Genomic DNA, 16,364 nt, shown 5'->3' on the forward strand with positions numbered 1-16,364 from the left:
ATAATTTATTTAAAAAGAAAAACTAGTTTTTAGTGAATTATATATTTCGTGTTACAAAAATAAGTATTTCATTATGTCCCTTCTAAGTGATGTGCGAGGTTCTTCGATATATTTTGTACTTGTATTGCTTGCTTTACGGTAGTCATCGGTTAAGGAGAATGCTTCTCCTGCGTGTATACGTTCCCCAAGCCTTTTTTGGTCGAAACAGGGCCTGTAATGAAAAAAAGATGCATTATTTACATACGAATCAATTGCTTCTTGCGTAACATGATATTTGTAATAAAAAAACTTCCCTTTTAAAAGGAGCTTATGCTAATTGCGGTTTGTAGCAACCGTATATGAATTTACGGCGCATGCGCGTGCGTTTGGAATTCTAAACGGCACACAGCTGCTGATGCTATTCGCGGTTGACTAAATGTAACGAACTCAAGGAAATTAAAATTGCTTGCGTTGTTCTTACTTCTTACACGTTATGATGTCATATTTCTAAATGTAGATATACATATTATATTTACAATTATATACATGTTTTGATAAATATAAGAACCTAATCGAACTAATATTATGAAGAGGTAAGTTGTATTGTATACAAAAAAAAATCAGATTTCTAGTACACATGCTTTTCAGATTCACTAAGCACTTTTAAGTTATAAAAAGGCAAAAATAACTACAATTATTCTATAGTAAGTACATGTTTATTGTCATATAGGAATAATCCTTAGTAACATAATTAACATATTAATTTCAAAAGTTTTATGTTCATAATTATGACTTTTAAACTCTAAAATTTGAATCGGTAGTTTCAGAAATAAAGAAATTTAAATCAACACGAAAAAATATGCGGGTCGTGTTGTACGACACATTACCATATGGACGAATAGATCGGATGGTGGATGTTTATCTCAGTCAGGAAAAAAATCCTTATTTTATCCGCACGAAGAATTTGAAACAGACAGCTGGTACCTAGTAACCACATAACTTTAAATTGTTTAGAATAACAGACGAGTTTTGAAAAGACAAAATTTTGAAGTAAATATCAGAATTTTATTAACGTGCGTTAAATTATATCAAAAAGTGTACGTAAATATATTTGTGAAATGTTCTATTTACGAACGACTAGTTTATTAAACGCAGAGGCAATGTTTATAAACAGACGTGATATTGGCAAGTGTACGGGAACGTGCGCGAGCCGCCTATTTCAGACGTAGTTTCCAGGAAGTTTCCTATCTAAACTTCAGTCTCTGTTTTAATATGATTTAACCTTCAAGCGCTCGCCAATTCTATGATCCGTCTGGAGAGCGCAGCGAACAATTTAAATCTTATTTACAACGAGACGTCTTTATGGAGCCAGGGACACGCTGCATAAACATAATAAATCATTTGTCGTCCAGTCTGAGTGGTGCGACGAGATATTTAAAGCACGATAAGGGCCGGCTCTTGGCATCAGACGATCCTCTGTGATTGACTTTCAAGGGCCATTCATTCAATACTATTTATACGCGTGGATCGTAAATCCGACGCCTGACAGCAAATATTTGGAATTAAAATAATGTCGAGCGTATGCAGTGATAACACGTCAGTATAATATAATACATATGGGATATAGTTTTTCAGGTATTATTACTAGAAGTTATTTTGAAAACAACTGTCTTTGTTAAATTAGATAATAATGAGTTAAATAAAAACAAATATAACGCAGCGATCTACACGTGGAGGACACGCACGATATTAACGAGTATCTTTTGCTAGTCGTGCTTTAGCACCTACCCACTGATCTGTGCGATACAATAGGACGTGCGCGGAGAATTAATGAGTCATTATTTTTATGCACTGAATAGAATCGTAATATCAGATGCATCGACGCATTGGACCTCCGCGAATTAGTCTCGAGTCTATACGTTCTGATCACAATGCGGCCGTTAATAGTTTTGATATTGTTCAAATATCAAGCGTTACTTATATATTCTTAATATTATATTTTAAATAACATTTTGGTATGTACATATTTTGAAATTAAAAAAAGTAAGATTATTGATAAACTGTCGACCTTCCTTGCTTATTGTATTTTGATTTTTATTATTGTCATGTCAGAATTATGCTATAAATTTTGCTATGGGTGTTATAAAGTATTTATTTTAAATCGCCTAGAGTTCATTGATTTTGTCTTTTTAGTTTTATACGTTACCTTTGCCATTCAAACTTAAAATAAAACAAATTAAAAAAAAGCCCTCGCATTTTTATTCAGACATCGATAAATTGTTGTCAGGTATTTATATATGTAAATGATTCCATATTATTACATGGAAATTTTGGATACGATCGGTTAGTATTGATTAACAATTACCGACGATTCGCCAACGAGCGTTTCGCATGTTAAGAAGATGTCCATATCGCACTCATGAGCACTTCCGGAGCCCGGAAAGGAAAGGAAATTCGCAAGCAAGTTTGCAATTCTGTACACGACTACCATATTGGCCGAGTTCGTTCACGGTTCACGCTATTGTTGTTTTGTTGTTTAATGTTAATGTCATATTCTTATGTATTATATCTTGCGTATGGTTATTAGGTATATATTATATTTTTAAATGAGTTCTAAGAAAAATTTAAAGGAGATAAGAAAATAGTATGTTTCGAAAGATATATAAAATTAAATAAATAGATACTAAAAAGTTTTCCGATTTAAGCGTTTATTGATATACATAACTACGAATGTGTGTTTCCATGCTTTAAAATAATTTAAAATCATTCACTACAGCTGTTTGCTTTAGTAATGTAACATATACATAGCTATGTACTTAGTTAGACGAGAATAAAACAAACCAAATGTTTTACAATGTTCAAGAGTATTACCGCGCGCAATAGCCGCCGCCTGTTATCGTAAAGTGAGAAATAACGCTATGTACTTACATATTTTGTATGTACGTCAATGCTTCTGGCATTTATGATAGATCGGCAATAAACAGTTTAGATTGGATGGAGTCTATTATTGACTGCACAAACATCTCGAAGGGAAGCTTTGGGCCATTTCCTGGCAAGAGAAATGGGGCCGTTCGTGACGCACGTTTTACCTACTACATCCGTTCATATTTATAAAACGAACATTTTTTACGTTTACAAATAATTAAAGCTTTCCGGAACTCGGAGTAGACTTTCTATTTTTGTTCTAAGGTTAGCAGCTGTTTAGGTCCTTTAGATATTATCTTTTGATATGTATATATATGTGTACATATCGTTTGATTGTTGAATGTTTTACATAATTAAAGTTTGCTGATATACTGCTTTAGTATTTATACTGTAAGTAATCATGAGCTTTTGTCTAATCGTTAAATATATTGGAATTAAGATCTTCTGACAGTGGCTGTGTCCAAGCCTTTTAAACTGCACTGTTATTTAATAACTATAACATCTGAACTCATATTTATCATGCAAGTACTAAGTAAATTGCTTGTAAATAGTAACTACTGAGTTTATTGACGGTTCCTCTTAGTAGAATCTACATTTCGAACCGGTGTAGCATTTAATAGCATTAGTGTAACATTCGATACTGTTTTCATGAACCTATTTGAATGAATAGTATGATGATTTGATTTTTATAACCACACCATTTTACATTGAAAAGTATTTTGTGCGGTTTTTTTTTGGAAAGTTATCAGTATTGAATCAGAATAAGGCAAGAACAAGAATAAGCGTTTAATAGTAATTTCGTTACCATAATGGTTCGAGCTGCGTTTCTTTACACGATCACGATTTAACGTGACTAGACTTTGTTTTACTATCGTTCTACGAAATCAACTTGTTTCCATTACACCTAACAAAAATAAAAATAAGGTATGTTGTTCGATACTAAATAGTTTTTCGATATCAATTTAGTATTAAGGTAGAGTTTTATGCCACTGTATGCCACAATATTCTTTATTAAGTACCTTGAAATAAAAATATTTATTATATATTTATTTACATAGGAATTATTAAGATTAACGCCTTAAGTATAAAGTTACTGTACAAATCACGACCGCGTTGAATGGTAGCAAGAATTTAATCCCTATTAAATCGAATATCTAAAATTCCTATTCTCTGTCTCTGTTCTTCATTTAGTGTATTTAAATAATATAAACGTTTATATTGGTTAGCAAATAATTTCGATACATAAAAATTACGAGCAGCAGTCACGCGGACACTAATGTATGAAATGGTATTCGGGGTATCTATGGGACGCGTGAAATAACAGCTCAAACGTTCTGAAAAATATTTATGCTTTATGATACAATATTAAAAATAGCTAAGTGTAAAAAATTACATTCCAAATTATACATTAGGTGCAGTATTCATTTATAATATCCTTCAGGTATTATTTATCCCAATGGGATACAAAAAAACCGCTTCAGTGATAACAAAGTTAAAAAATAAGTGAATGTCCGATTTGAATCTTAGGTAAGGACTAAAATTATGTAGAGTTGACCGATTGCTAAGGTAATTTATGGTTACTGTGCAGAAATAAATTAAATAATGATATTATCGTTATTATAAACGCACATTTGTTAATAAATAGTATGACGGATCTGAGATAGTCTGAAACTATTTTCAAAATAATGTTTAATGTCCTATTGTGCAATTTAGTACGCGTGCCAGAGGTAATGTGTCATAGGTAAACGTTTAATTTTGAAACGTTACGTATGAAAACGTTGCACAAAATCTCGGATTCTCTTGTAACATTTTCACTATGGCATTATTTTACGTGTAGCTTCTAATATATATTAATTTGACTTTTATTGATAAAATTTTCGTTCATTCCGATGATTTTGGGTACTAAATTACATTAAAAAGTATTACTAATTATATGTATGTAAATACTTTTTATGGACTATCCTTAGACAAGACATATGTTATGTAATTTTATTAAGTTACACAAGATATGTTTTGTTAAGTGATATTTCTAATGTATTTCAATTATTTCAACTTTCAGGGAGAGCACTGATTATCCTTAACACAGGTTATTTAATTAGCCTAGCTAGGATAGCCAGTACTTGATCTGTGTTTCGTTTGATGACTATGTTATTATGCATTCAGACTTTTTGTCCTAGTTCAATCATGTAATTGTTTATAAAGATGATATTTTGTGGAATAAATATTATTATTATTATTAAGTAGACAAATTCGCACGCCGTACATATCAATAGAATATAATTATAATATGCTCTTCCTGTATTTTTGTAACAAAATATTATTATATAGGCATATACAGAAATCAAATGAATTTGGATTAAAAAAAAATGTTATTCGTAACCTTTCGCACCCCTTAGTTATTGCCATCAATATAAATGAAATATTATAAAGAAGTGTTTTTTTTTTATTTGTTATTTCCAAAACTAGTAATCCAATTATAAAATTAAACTCACTAGTATAATGCTACATTATTCCTGATTGCTATATGGTATGAATTATATTTATATCACATCGTTTCTTTAAAACAATTCACCCGAGCGAAACCTGGTCTCACTAGTGACTTATAAATACAATCAAATAACATGGAAACGTGAAGATACGCCGAAATCTATCACCGATACTTCTCAGAGACCGACTTATTCTTTATCCCACGACGCGAGCACCTGCTGAATATTAAATCGAGTTCAATGCTCACGTGCATCGCGTTTTGTTTAGTCTGTTTCATATGAGATTATAAATATGCGAGTATTCAGCGCAACTCAAATGTGCTTTTCGTGAAAAACAGGTTATAAAAACACCTGCCTGATGTTAGTCGTCGCCTCCTCTGTTTATCTATTTCACATATCGTTGACTCATTATTTGAAAACTCGCTACTTTCATCTGAAATTTAACGTATCGAAAGATCTAAGTCACTGATTTCTAACGACAACTCCTATTAAATATATTTTCCTAAATTCGTTCTATGTTTTTTGTAACATAATTACGGCGATTTCTTGGTATTCTTAAAGGTATATGAATATAACAGTCTTCACTAACGCGCTCGATGTTGGAACGTCGGTGTCAACAAACCAATAAATTCTATATTAATGTTTATTTATCGTTAATTGTCAAAAATTGGTATGAGCAGGAAGTGAGAGGCTTCCCGGCGGCGAGTGAAAACCTCGGGGGCGGAAGCGGTGCGGTGCGAGAGACAAGCTTGCATTACAAATACTACTAAATGAACGCACCACGCACGTGCGTATTGATCGACACGCATATCTGCAGTGATCGAGAATTGAGAACTTATATTTTACTTTATTTATATTTCATTATTTACAAGAATTGAATTGGATAGTTGGAAATATACACCGTAAATTATGACTTATCTGGGATTAAATAGAAAGCAAATAATTAGTCTTCTTGTTTTGATCAAGATTTTTTGACAATCAATGTTTTTGTATTCAATACCAATAAAAATCACAACTATAAGATAAGTACTAAGTAACTATAACAATAAGTAATATAATAATATCATATTACTTTAATAAAACTTTTATTTAATTTAGACGCCTCGATGAACTCATAAAAGTCTTTAGTCATTCTGCGCGAGGTGCGAACAAAAGTTTTAAATTGATGAGATACTGTTGGAATGATTCGTTCCATCAACTGGCAGATTAAGCCGTTCTCTTATATTATATTTTTATTTGTGGCTCATCTGGACTAATATTAAAAATGTACAAGGAACTCTGTTTGTCTGTCACTCTTTCACGGCCAAACCGTTGAAACGAATTTTATCAAATTTTGTATGAAGCAAGCTTAAATTCCAAGAAAGGTCAATCACTAAAACGTGAGCGAAGTCGCGGACACAACTTATATTGGTCACATTAAATATCTTTGTCAAATAATAGAATCATAATAGGACTGATTTAAGTTGATCGTTCAGAAATTTGTTGCGTGTGGCTGCTTAGATGATCTTATCTGTACATAGTATTTATTACAAAGCCGCTTCCCACCATCTGTACGCTTTGATTTTTTAACCTACGCAATAGATTGTAATGCGGTTTCCATCAATAAACAGAGTGATCCAAGAGTTTTTACTTTAGAATATTTTTTTTCTTTTTATATCTTTTCATCAATGTTATTTTATTTATATCCGTGACAAACCGGGACGGGTAATTAACTAACACTTTAAAATGGGGACCCAATAATTAATATAAACTCTTATAGCCGAGGAATACATTTTTTGATCGGTAAAAAATTTTGGCGCGAAATAAAGTAACTCTCAAGACGGCTTCGTGTGCAAAAGCTACTGAGATATAAAATCGTGCGAATCAAACTAGCATGGCAAATAATTGCAATGTTGCAATTATGTAGGGTAAGCAACTACATTTTATAAATGTTATCAATATATAATTTTAATCTTGGACATATTTAGTTAAATCATACATAAATAAAAATATAAAAAATGTCCAATTTCAGCCATGAAAATATTTAAGGTGTTTTTGATTTTTTTATCGAATCTTTAATCGTGGTCTTCAAGAATAAAAACACGATGGACCTAATAATGAATAAGAACATAAAATGTTCACAAAATCAAATTCAATGTGACCCCAGCAAATCAAAGCAACGCCGAGCGAGTGCACCCACGCGACTTTATTTTAGAACATTTAACTGGATCCAATAACTGGCATAACGCCAGAGAGCGTCGCACGACTGGCCCGAGGCGGCCGAGGCGGCCGAGACGCCTGCGACGCGACGGCCCGCTGCCCGCTAACGAGTTACGACTATGACGCCGTAAACATTCCCTTTAGGGATTCCTTTTTGAAATCATCTTTTGGTTCTTTTTTTAACACATCGGTAACGAGCGTCATATGTTTGAGGCGTAGACGTATATTTTTAGCAATACAGAAAACTAGACTGACTACCTACTGATATGAAAGACGCGGGCTGTCCGCTACGGGCAACAAATAGACAGACAGAGTTACTTTCTAATATTAGTATAGTATAGTGGCACACCTCGTCCGCTAAGGGCGCATGCTCTATTGCAAACGAAAACCTTATTCAGGACACTACGGGATATTAAGTCCTTGATGAGAATTTCAAGATCGAAATTTAATATGTCGGTATATATTATATGAAATTTTAGTCACTTACCAAGCAAAGCATCTTTGCCGACGTGTATATTGCAATAAATGTGATGTTCATTGGGCATCGGATCTGCTGGACCATCTGCGCCGGCCTCCATCAGTCTCAGCTTGGCTGATAAATCTTGTACGTCTGTAAAATTATTACAAATAAATATCATGGTAAAAATTATAGCAATAAATTACCTGTGGTATAAAAAGAACAGACTGACAAATGACCACAGATTGGCATTGGAAATAGTCGAAGTCCATTATAAAATAAAATTACACTACATTTTTGTCTCGTGAAAAAACGGACCGGATGTAGACCGTGATAGATTTCGTTATTCGTCGTCCGTTTTTATGGAACCTCTGTTAAAATTTGATATGTCTAGTCTCCTTACTGATCGATGGTTTGAAATGAATTCTAAATCTTTTAAACTGTACCATTTGTTATTTAATTAGTTCACATTCGTATCACGTTCGATGGATTTGAATATAACGATGCAAGACTAATAAAACTGTAATAAAATAATTCTTCTTGGGCGATGAGTGAAAGTTTTGTACCTAATATATAAAACTATGAATAGGTTAACCTCTGTCAATATGTCTATATGTATCGGCTGTACTTATTTACAAAACTGAACTAATACTATGAATGCGAGAAAAATTCTGTCCGTCTGTCTGAAAGTTACGATTTCACGGCTTGGTATGAAGCAAGCTGGAACCCGAAAGGATGACATGGGGTACTTTTTTTACATCTAAAACCTTCGACCGCCCCCCCTAATTCATAGCGAATCCACGGACGGAAACGAGTTATGAAATAAATCGCATAATAATAATTGATATAAATATATATATATATATATATATTATGATTTCTTATTTCATACTATAGAATGTGTGTTTAAAAGATATAATTTAAGGCCGTTTTTTACAAATCGTCACATCTAATAAAGTTCAAAGCGCTATCAATAAAAATAAAAGAGTTGGAATATACGAGCTAATAGTTTCCTGTGCGTAAAAAAAACGGAACGGTAGATCGCAGCGAAGCCAAAACCGAATCACTTCAGCTACCGTCTGTGTTCTGGTTTTGGTATAAGCGAATGCAAACAAAAAACACCGTTAGCTATTGTTTCGGTGGCGGTCGGCAACGCAGGTCAGAATTAGTAGCGCACATGTTTAAACAAACACGCATTGTTTACGCGGGAACACCGCCTGCGCTGTTCACCTTCAACGAGCTGCGTTAAATGTACATTTACGATATTATAGATGAAGCACACTCATGTTCTGTGTAGGCTAGTCTATACAACTCAATTCTCATGGCTCATGGCGCCACTGGTGGGCGGAATGAGCCATAATTCACTATTCCGCCCGAAGCGTTTGTGGTTTATTTTCCATTAAATGTTATAATAAAAACTTTGGCTCATAAAATACACGTGTAAACACATCAACACCTCGTTGTATAGATGGGCAGATCTTGCAATCAGAATATACCTGTATATATTGATTATTGAAGCATATTTCAGTAATTTATTTGTGAATTTCTTTCAACGTGTGCACGATCTGTGAGGCCGAAAATGATTTCTTGCGATATATAGCCGACATGATTGATCGCATGGAGAGGTCTCGTCCAAACTCCCGGACCAGGGACTGCCCCCAGGGTGTCCCGGTCCGCGCCACAGTGTTTACAAACTGTCGTCACTTCACACTGTCCGATCTTACACGACATTACCCGTAAGTCGGAAAGTGAATCGTCGCTTTCGTCTCATCAAGGCTTCGAAGGCCGACAGGACAGCTCGAAACTCGAAAGACGCGTTTACGCGTACATCTCTAGTACTCTCTAGAGTCCGTCCAGTTTATTTAGACATTTAATTATACTTTAAAATTAGGACAGTGTCTAGTCTCATTTTAAGTGGCCGCCTTAATTATATCTTATTATTTAGTAAATAATTGCTTTTAGATGCTATTTAAACACATTTACATACAGGTTTTCAATTTCAGTTTCGTAATCATTATCATTATTTAAAAAAATCCTTAACCAACTGATTAGTCATGTTTTTAGGTATGTATGTCAGTCTTGTTTTGTTCTCCACATGAGACATTGGCAGAATATTTTGGGCCCTTAAGTACAAATATGTACTGTATGTCAAATTAAAAGTTAAAAAAAAAATTGTTTATAATAATGATTTGTACGCCAATCGTATGAAATTGCAAAAATTATAAACAAAATCATCTTCAATTGTTTGTGTAGTATTACTATTATTATACATTCCTAAACGATTCTCAATTACAAATTTATTATTTTATTAATTATTTCACCAATTGACCAATAAAATACCTAGACCATTTGGTGGTTATTGCCATGTTTCTTCTAGAAAATATTTTAATCATTGACATGTCCTTTAATTATTCGGTATAGATTATATACTCGCGTTATTCCTGAAATGAATATACAAATCTCGCACCATGTTTTTCGTGTACAAAAATGAAGTGGGAGACTATCCTTTTTTTTCGCTGAAAAAACGCATTACGCGTTTCCCCCACATGATGTGGAGCTCGCCGACATCTCGGGATCGCTTACGAAGTGGGAGATGTACATTATTATTATTATACATATCAAATCAAATTAAATCAATTTTATTCAAGTAAACTTCACAACGAAGCGTTTTTGAATCGTCGATATTAAAACTACCACCGTTTCGGAAAGCAGCCTCCAGCGAGAAGAAACGGCAAGAAACTACATACATAAATGTAATGCACACATTTATTCAAATAAAAATATTATATAATTGACAATAACAGAGAAGGAAAATAACATTTTTTAATACCAAATATGTATGACGGTTAGCCCACATCAACTAAGGGAGTAACTGTAATTAATAATTATATTTCCTTTATATTATTGTTATTTAAATCTGAATAAAATGAATGAAAATATTTTAAAACTATAGCTAGAGCTAGAATTAATTGTTGTACTTTATTTAAAATTGATTGGTTCGCGATCGTTATTTTCTTGTTGTAATAAGAGCACTATCGGTAGGGCCAGGTAAGTACGCAACATCTAAAAAGGGCGAACCTAAAAATGTAAATACTATGGGATTAAAATTGGTATTTCATATTAGGGATATTGTATTTAGAATATGAGTAAAATATTATAAAACCAAGGCGAGGGCAACAAGCACAGGTTAGGACGTATAGGTATAAATATTATATAAATTTATTAAGTATATATTGACGAACAAATAAGTAACTATTGCGCACATTACGTTAAAACAAAACCATCTCGACAATTATTATTATCAAGTATATTAAATAAGGAAATACATATACCTAAGTTATGTATCCGTCCAAATAGATGTTAAGCTAAGGTCGAAGATGTTAATCGGTTAATCTGTTGATATTCAATGAACGTCGTCTGTTTCGTTAGACTCGCCTACTTAGATAAAACTATAGGGTATGCTTGTCCTCAGTTATACACGGAGGCCGCACGGCCATCAACGTCCAGAATAAATAAAATGTTGTTGTAACTAATATTTGTAACTTGTTTATATGTAACGTAATTTTATACGCTTATTTTGGATTGATGATTTGTATAATTATGTATTTATACCATAGCATGATATGACTTTGATGGATGGTATTATATAGAATTGTTTTATAGTTTACATTTTAATGATAAGCTATTTACTTATATATTTAAAATAGTAATTAAATTAAATGTAAGAAACTTTGTCATGGTAAGATTTTTTTAGGTTGTACTTCCGAAAAGCGCATACCGCCGATCGGTAATAACGTATTTTGACCTCCTTATCAAGAACAACGAAGACGTCATTTTGAATATGAAAGAACAAGGAGAAACTCTTCTTCAGTGTGCATTTCTAGCCCATTTAGACTATTTTAGCTTTCCCCAGATAGATAATGTGTATGTGTACAATTGTAATCATCATCTAGATCATAATGAAGTGATTGTTGTAAATTTCGCCATTGTTAAAGGAGTGGGAGAAGAATTTTTGCACGAAGTGCTTACATTATAGCGTTGCGTCCCCATTACACTTAGGATCGTCGTCAAAGAGTTGCTGGGCGCTATAAGCATTACAATTATCCGCAAATGGCCGAAGAACGCTAAAGTCGAGTACACTCCTTTGATTTGTATCACCGAAGACTCTTAATACTAAGTGGAAATTTATACGTAAAACTTTGTAGAAGGCGCAATTATGTATACCGAATGACACAAGTTCTCTTTTTTTTTTTCAAATACAAAATACCGTTTGCGCCATTTTTCGTTGATGATATTCGTAATTAGGAGGTGAAAATACGTTATTATACCAAACTTCAGATTCATCGGCTGTATGCGCTTTTCAGAAGTTCATCTGTTCTCTCTTTCAGGGCCAAACCACAGCATCAAATTTGATAATATTTGGTATAATGCAAACTTGAACCTCAAGGAGGTTCTAGTAAATTTTTATATCTTAAACCTGACGACTAAACCCAAAAACGCGTGCGACAACTAGTTTAATATAAATTGTTAGCAAAATCATTAAACAATAATAAAAATTAAATGATATTTTTAAGAATAGTTATTATATTTAGTATTTATGAATTATCATCATCTCTTTTGTGTGTACTTAATATATATTTATACACATATATTTATATGAAGACTAAGATTAGAAGACGTATCTTCCAGATAACATCATTGACTCGGAATGTGACCTTGAAGGGGTGTTATTCGTCTTCATAGAATTCTGGATACCTTAGTCGATCTGGATGGTATTCGGCAAGTCTGTTCATAATCACATCGTCATAAGAATTCGTACACGTAACGGATTTAGGAAGACCTAGTTTTAGAAATAAATTATGACAGTGAATAATCGCTTTATTTAGTCAATGAAAATATATTCAGTACTGAAAGGTACATCCTTCCATATAAGAGAGATTATATTTATATTTGTACACACTGTAAATATTATAATTGTATAGTATTTTTCAATAAATTCAAGTTTTAAATTCCATTTTAATTCATTTTTATTAATAAACGGACAGGTTTCTTACTTCACAATGGGTACCGTGATCTTGAATTAAAAAAAAAATCTAGAAATGGCAGTGCTGATAGTTGTAGTTGGCGCAGAGGCAAAAGGAATATAATTAGAATGATCAAGTATCCAATCCTAATCTGTATGAAGGATAACTTGTATCAATTTTTCTTTTATCTATAGATAGGCGGACTAGCAAACCTGCCACCTGAGTGTAAATGGTCAGCACCGCCCATAGACATTTGACTAAGTATTGCTGCTTAGCAGTAATATATATGACAAGTGGGTGATACCTACCCAGACGCGCTTGCACAAACCCCTACCACAAACCGATTTTCGTAAAGATTTACAAAATTTCGACTTCTGTAAAGATAACTGTATCTACATTTATATAGGTATATAGGCTTAGGATGCTGTTCCATTCAATTTCAGAAATGTTATTATAATATTTATATCGCGTAATGAAAATAATGACAGTAGTATTTAGTATGTAGATATTTAGTTATATAATGTATTTCAGCGAAGACAAGTCTGTCAAAAATATACTCGTACTGGCATTCTACGAGTTATTTTTGTCACTGAATACTTCTTAACTCTTTTGTTCATATTAAATACGCGTCTATTAAGACGATGGACGATTATTTAAATCATAACCTAACAATTATAGTATATTAAGTAAGATAAAAATATAAAGGCAAATCCCTATTTCCCTTAGTCACGCCATAACTTGTGAGTTAGTGTACCGATTTCATTCATTTTATTTAGTTTTTTAATACTATGTAGAAGAATATTACGGAAAGACAAATTAAAAAAAAAGCGCAACAAAATTAGAAATTTTCAATATCGTATTGGCATTTTATACGGGTTTTCTGATAGGGAGTGTGAGTTAAATATATTTTTACGCGCCATCGCCAGAAAGGAAAGTAACAAACATAGGTAAGATTTTTTTTTTATAGTGTCGGTAGGTGGACGTGCATATGGGCCACCTGATAGTAAGTGGTCACCAGAGACCATAGACAATGGCGCTGTAAGAAATATTCCTAACATCACCAACGCGCCACCAACCTTGGGAACTAAGATGTTATGTCCCTTGTGCCTGTAGTTACATTGGCTCACTCACCCTTCAAACCGGAACACAACAATACTGAGTACTGCTGTTTGGCGGTAGAATATCTGACGAGTGGGTGGTACCTACCCAGACGGGCTTGCATGTATCAAAAAACACTGCGGTGAACACTATGTTTTTGATAATTTATTGTTAATATTATTCCAGTTTAAATTGAATATTCCTAGCTAAACCAGTCTGTCAATGTAAGTTTGTCGGGTCAGCTAGTAGTACGATAAGTAATTCATTAATGTTACCAAATAAGTTTCTGTTTACCTGTCTTAAGGGTCTGTTTCAACACTCGCCATTGCTTCGCGTGGTATAGTGACAGAGTTACAACTACCACAAAAAACACTATACACCCACTGACGGCAAGAGTTAGGGTCGATGTCTGGATATCCCACTCTAGATCATCACTCACTTCACCGCTGTAGTCTGAGTCCTCGTAATATTCATAATCACTGGACGTTTCACTCGCGTCATTGTCTTTCTCCGTGTTGAAGGGCCAGATGCGGACCTCGTAAAGAGGTTGGCAAATGGTATCCCGGTGAAGCTCGCATGGATATTTAACGGCGAGGCGGCGCGGGTCGCAGCGTGTGCAGGGGATGCAGGCGCCGCGCTGCCGGTGCCACCAAGTGCGCCCCCGCTCGCACGCTCCGTCACTCGATACGGTCCCGAGCGCGAGGGTAGCGATCACCAAACACAACTTCGCTATCTCTCCTCGCATTACCTGAACAGATAAACAGACATTTTTTTGTGAAATTCGATCGTCAGACATATAAAGCCTCGCCTTAACATCAAATCAAATAAAATAGAAAACGAACATAAAATCATTTGTTGATAATAAAATGTTCGATTTCTATAAATATGTATCTATAAATGCATATTTAAGAGAACTACATAATACATACATAAAAAACTATCCTTTTGTTATCTGTAATTAGAGTAACCATCGTAGAAATAAATATTATTTTTACATTTATTCGTTCTCATTATACCTATTTAATAATTTCAATTAGATGGTATACCACAGAATACCAATTCAAAATTCAAGAGAATAATAATTGTCGGTACAAGAGTGTAAAATTCATGATGTTTTCAAATTTATTTGAAATATTTATGCGTAGGTATTGTTTGTGACAAGAGTTAAAGTTTTCAGTTTGAAATTTTGATGACTGCGCATAATAAATATAATTGATGACAGTTTTATTATTTTGAAACACACTTTCATGTATTCTCTCCTTGTAAGTTGCAACTAACAACTTTCTAAAACCCTTGTAACCTTAATTTTAAACGTAACGTCCAATGCATATAAATGGACCTAAATCTTTACGTATTATCGATACACTTCTATATTGGTCAACTATTATTTTGTCGAAGTAAACCATATAACTTTTAACGTTATATTAAAATAATAAACTTGAATAGAATCTCTAGTATTCGGAATTGCTTTTGGTACTTTATTCTTAATATTAAAATGCTTATATATTCATGTTTAAAAAAATATATATTGAAACCTATTTATTCCTCCTATAATATATTAACAAATTGGAACAGTTCCTATTAAAAATTACTTTACACAGTAGTATATTAATATTACTTTAAAAGTATATGATAGTTTTACCTTAGTACTTAGATTCATGTAGCTCTCCTAGGTTTCCATAAAGGTCATCCCTCATCTCCTCGTATAATACAATACTTTCACTAGCACATCACATCTTTCTTCTAAAAGTAACATTTACAAAATAAATTATAACGTTAATGAAAACATGAAAAGACGCTTATTGTATTTTCGTATACATATTTCATAAAGTTTTGTTTATATCGATGTTTATAATGTATTTTTAACGCGCGTTATGAATACGTGTAACGTTAGCGACGCGCTCCTCCTACTGGCTAGTAGAAGTAGTTGTAACTAAACCCGTAAATCGACTGAATCCGACACCCGTCCGAGTCCGAGTTAGTGCCGGAGTCGCGACGCTCGACCTGAGAATCTCTCGAGCCTCGACTCGTCTAGCCGTAGCCATAAGTGATTAATTATTTTTTGTGAATTGTGACGGTCCTCCTACATTGTCTAGGTCTATTTATTTTAATGATACCTATGTAGTACTATTTTTAAGAGGCTTTGTATATTCATATTTCGTTAAACTTCATTATGTGACGTTCTTATATAATACA

At 33.3% G+C, this 16,364-nt stretch overlaps 1 protein-coding gene across 1 annotated transcript; it reads right to left on the reverse strand.

Moving 5' to 3' along the window:
• Window positions 1–25: 25 nt before the first annotated feature.
• Window positions 26–16,173, reverse strand: LOC113397428 (tumor necrosis factor receptor superfamily member wengen). Its single transcript, XM_026635755.2, has 4 exons — window positions 15,811–16,173; window positions 14,463–14,916; window positions 8,077–8,199; window positions 26–211 (listed from the first exon to the last, which is right to left on the reverse strand). Exons 1-4 carry the CDS (start codon window positions 15,826–15,828, stop codon window positions 150–152), a joined length of 657 nt encoding a protein of 218 aa, XP_026491540.2. The 5' UTR covers window positions 15,829–16,173; the 3' UTR covers window positions 26–149.
• Between the last annotated feature and the right edge of the window lie 191 nt (window positions 16,174–16,364).

This window comes from Vanessa tameamea, chromosome 3 (assembly GCF_037043105.1).
Source record: "Vanessa tameamea isolate UH-Manoa-2023 chromosome 3, ilVanTame1 primary haplotype, whole genome shotgun sequence".
Taxonomy (NCBI): domain Eukaryota; kingdom Metazoa; phylum Arthropoda; class Insecta; order Lepidoptera; family Nymphalidae; genus Vanessa; species Vanessa tameamea.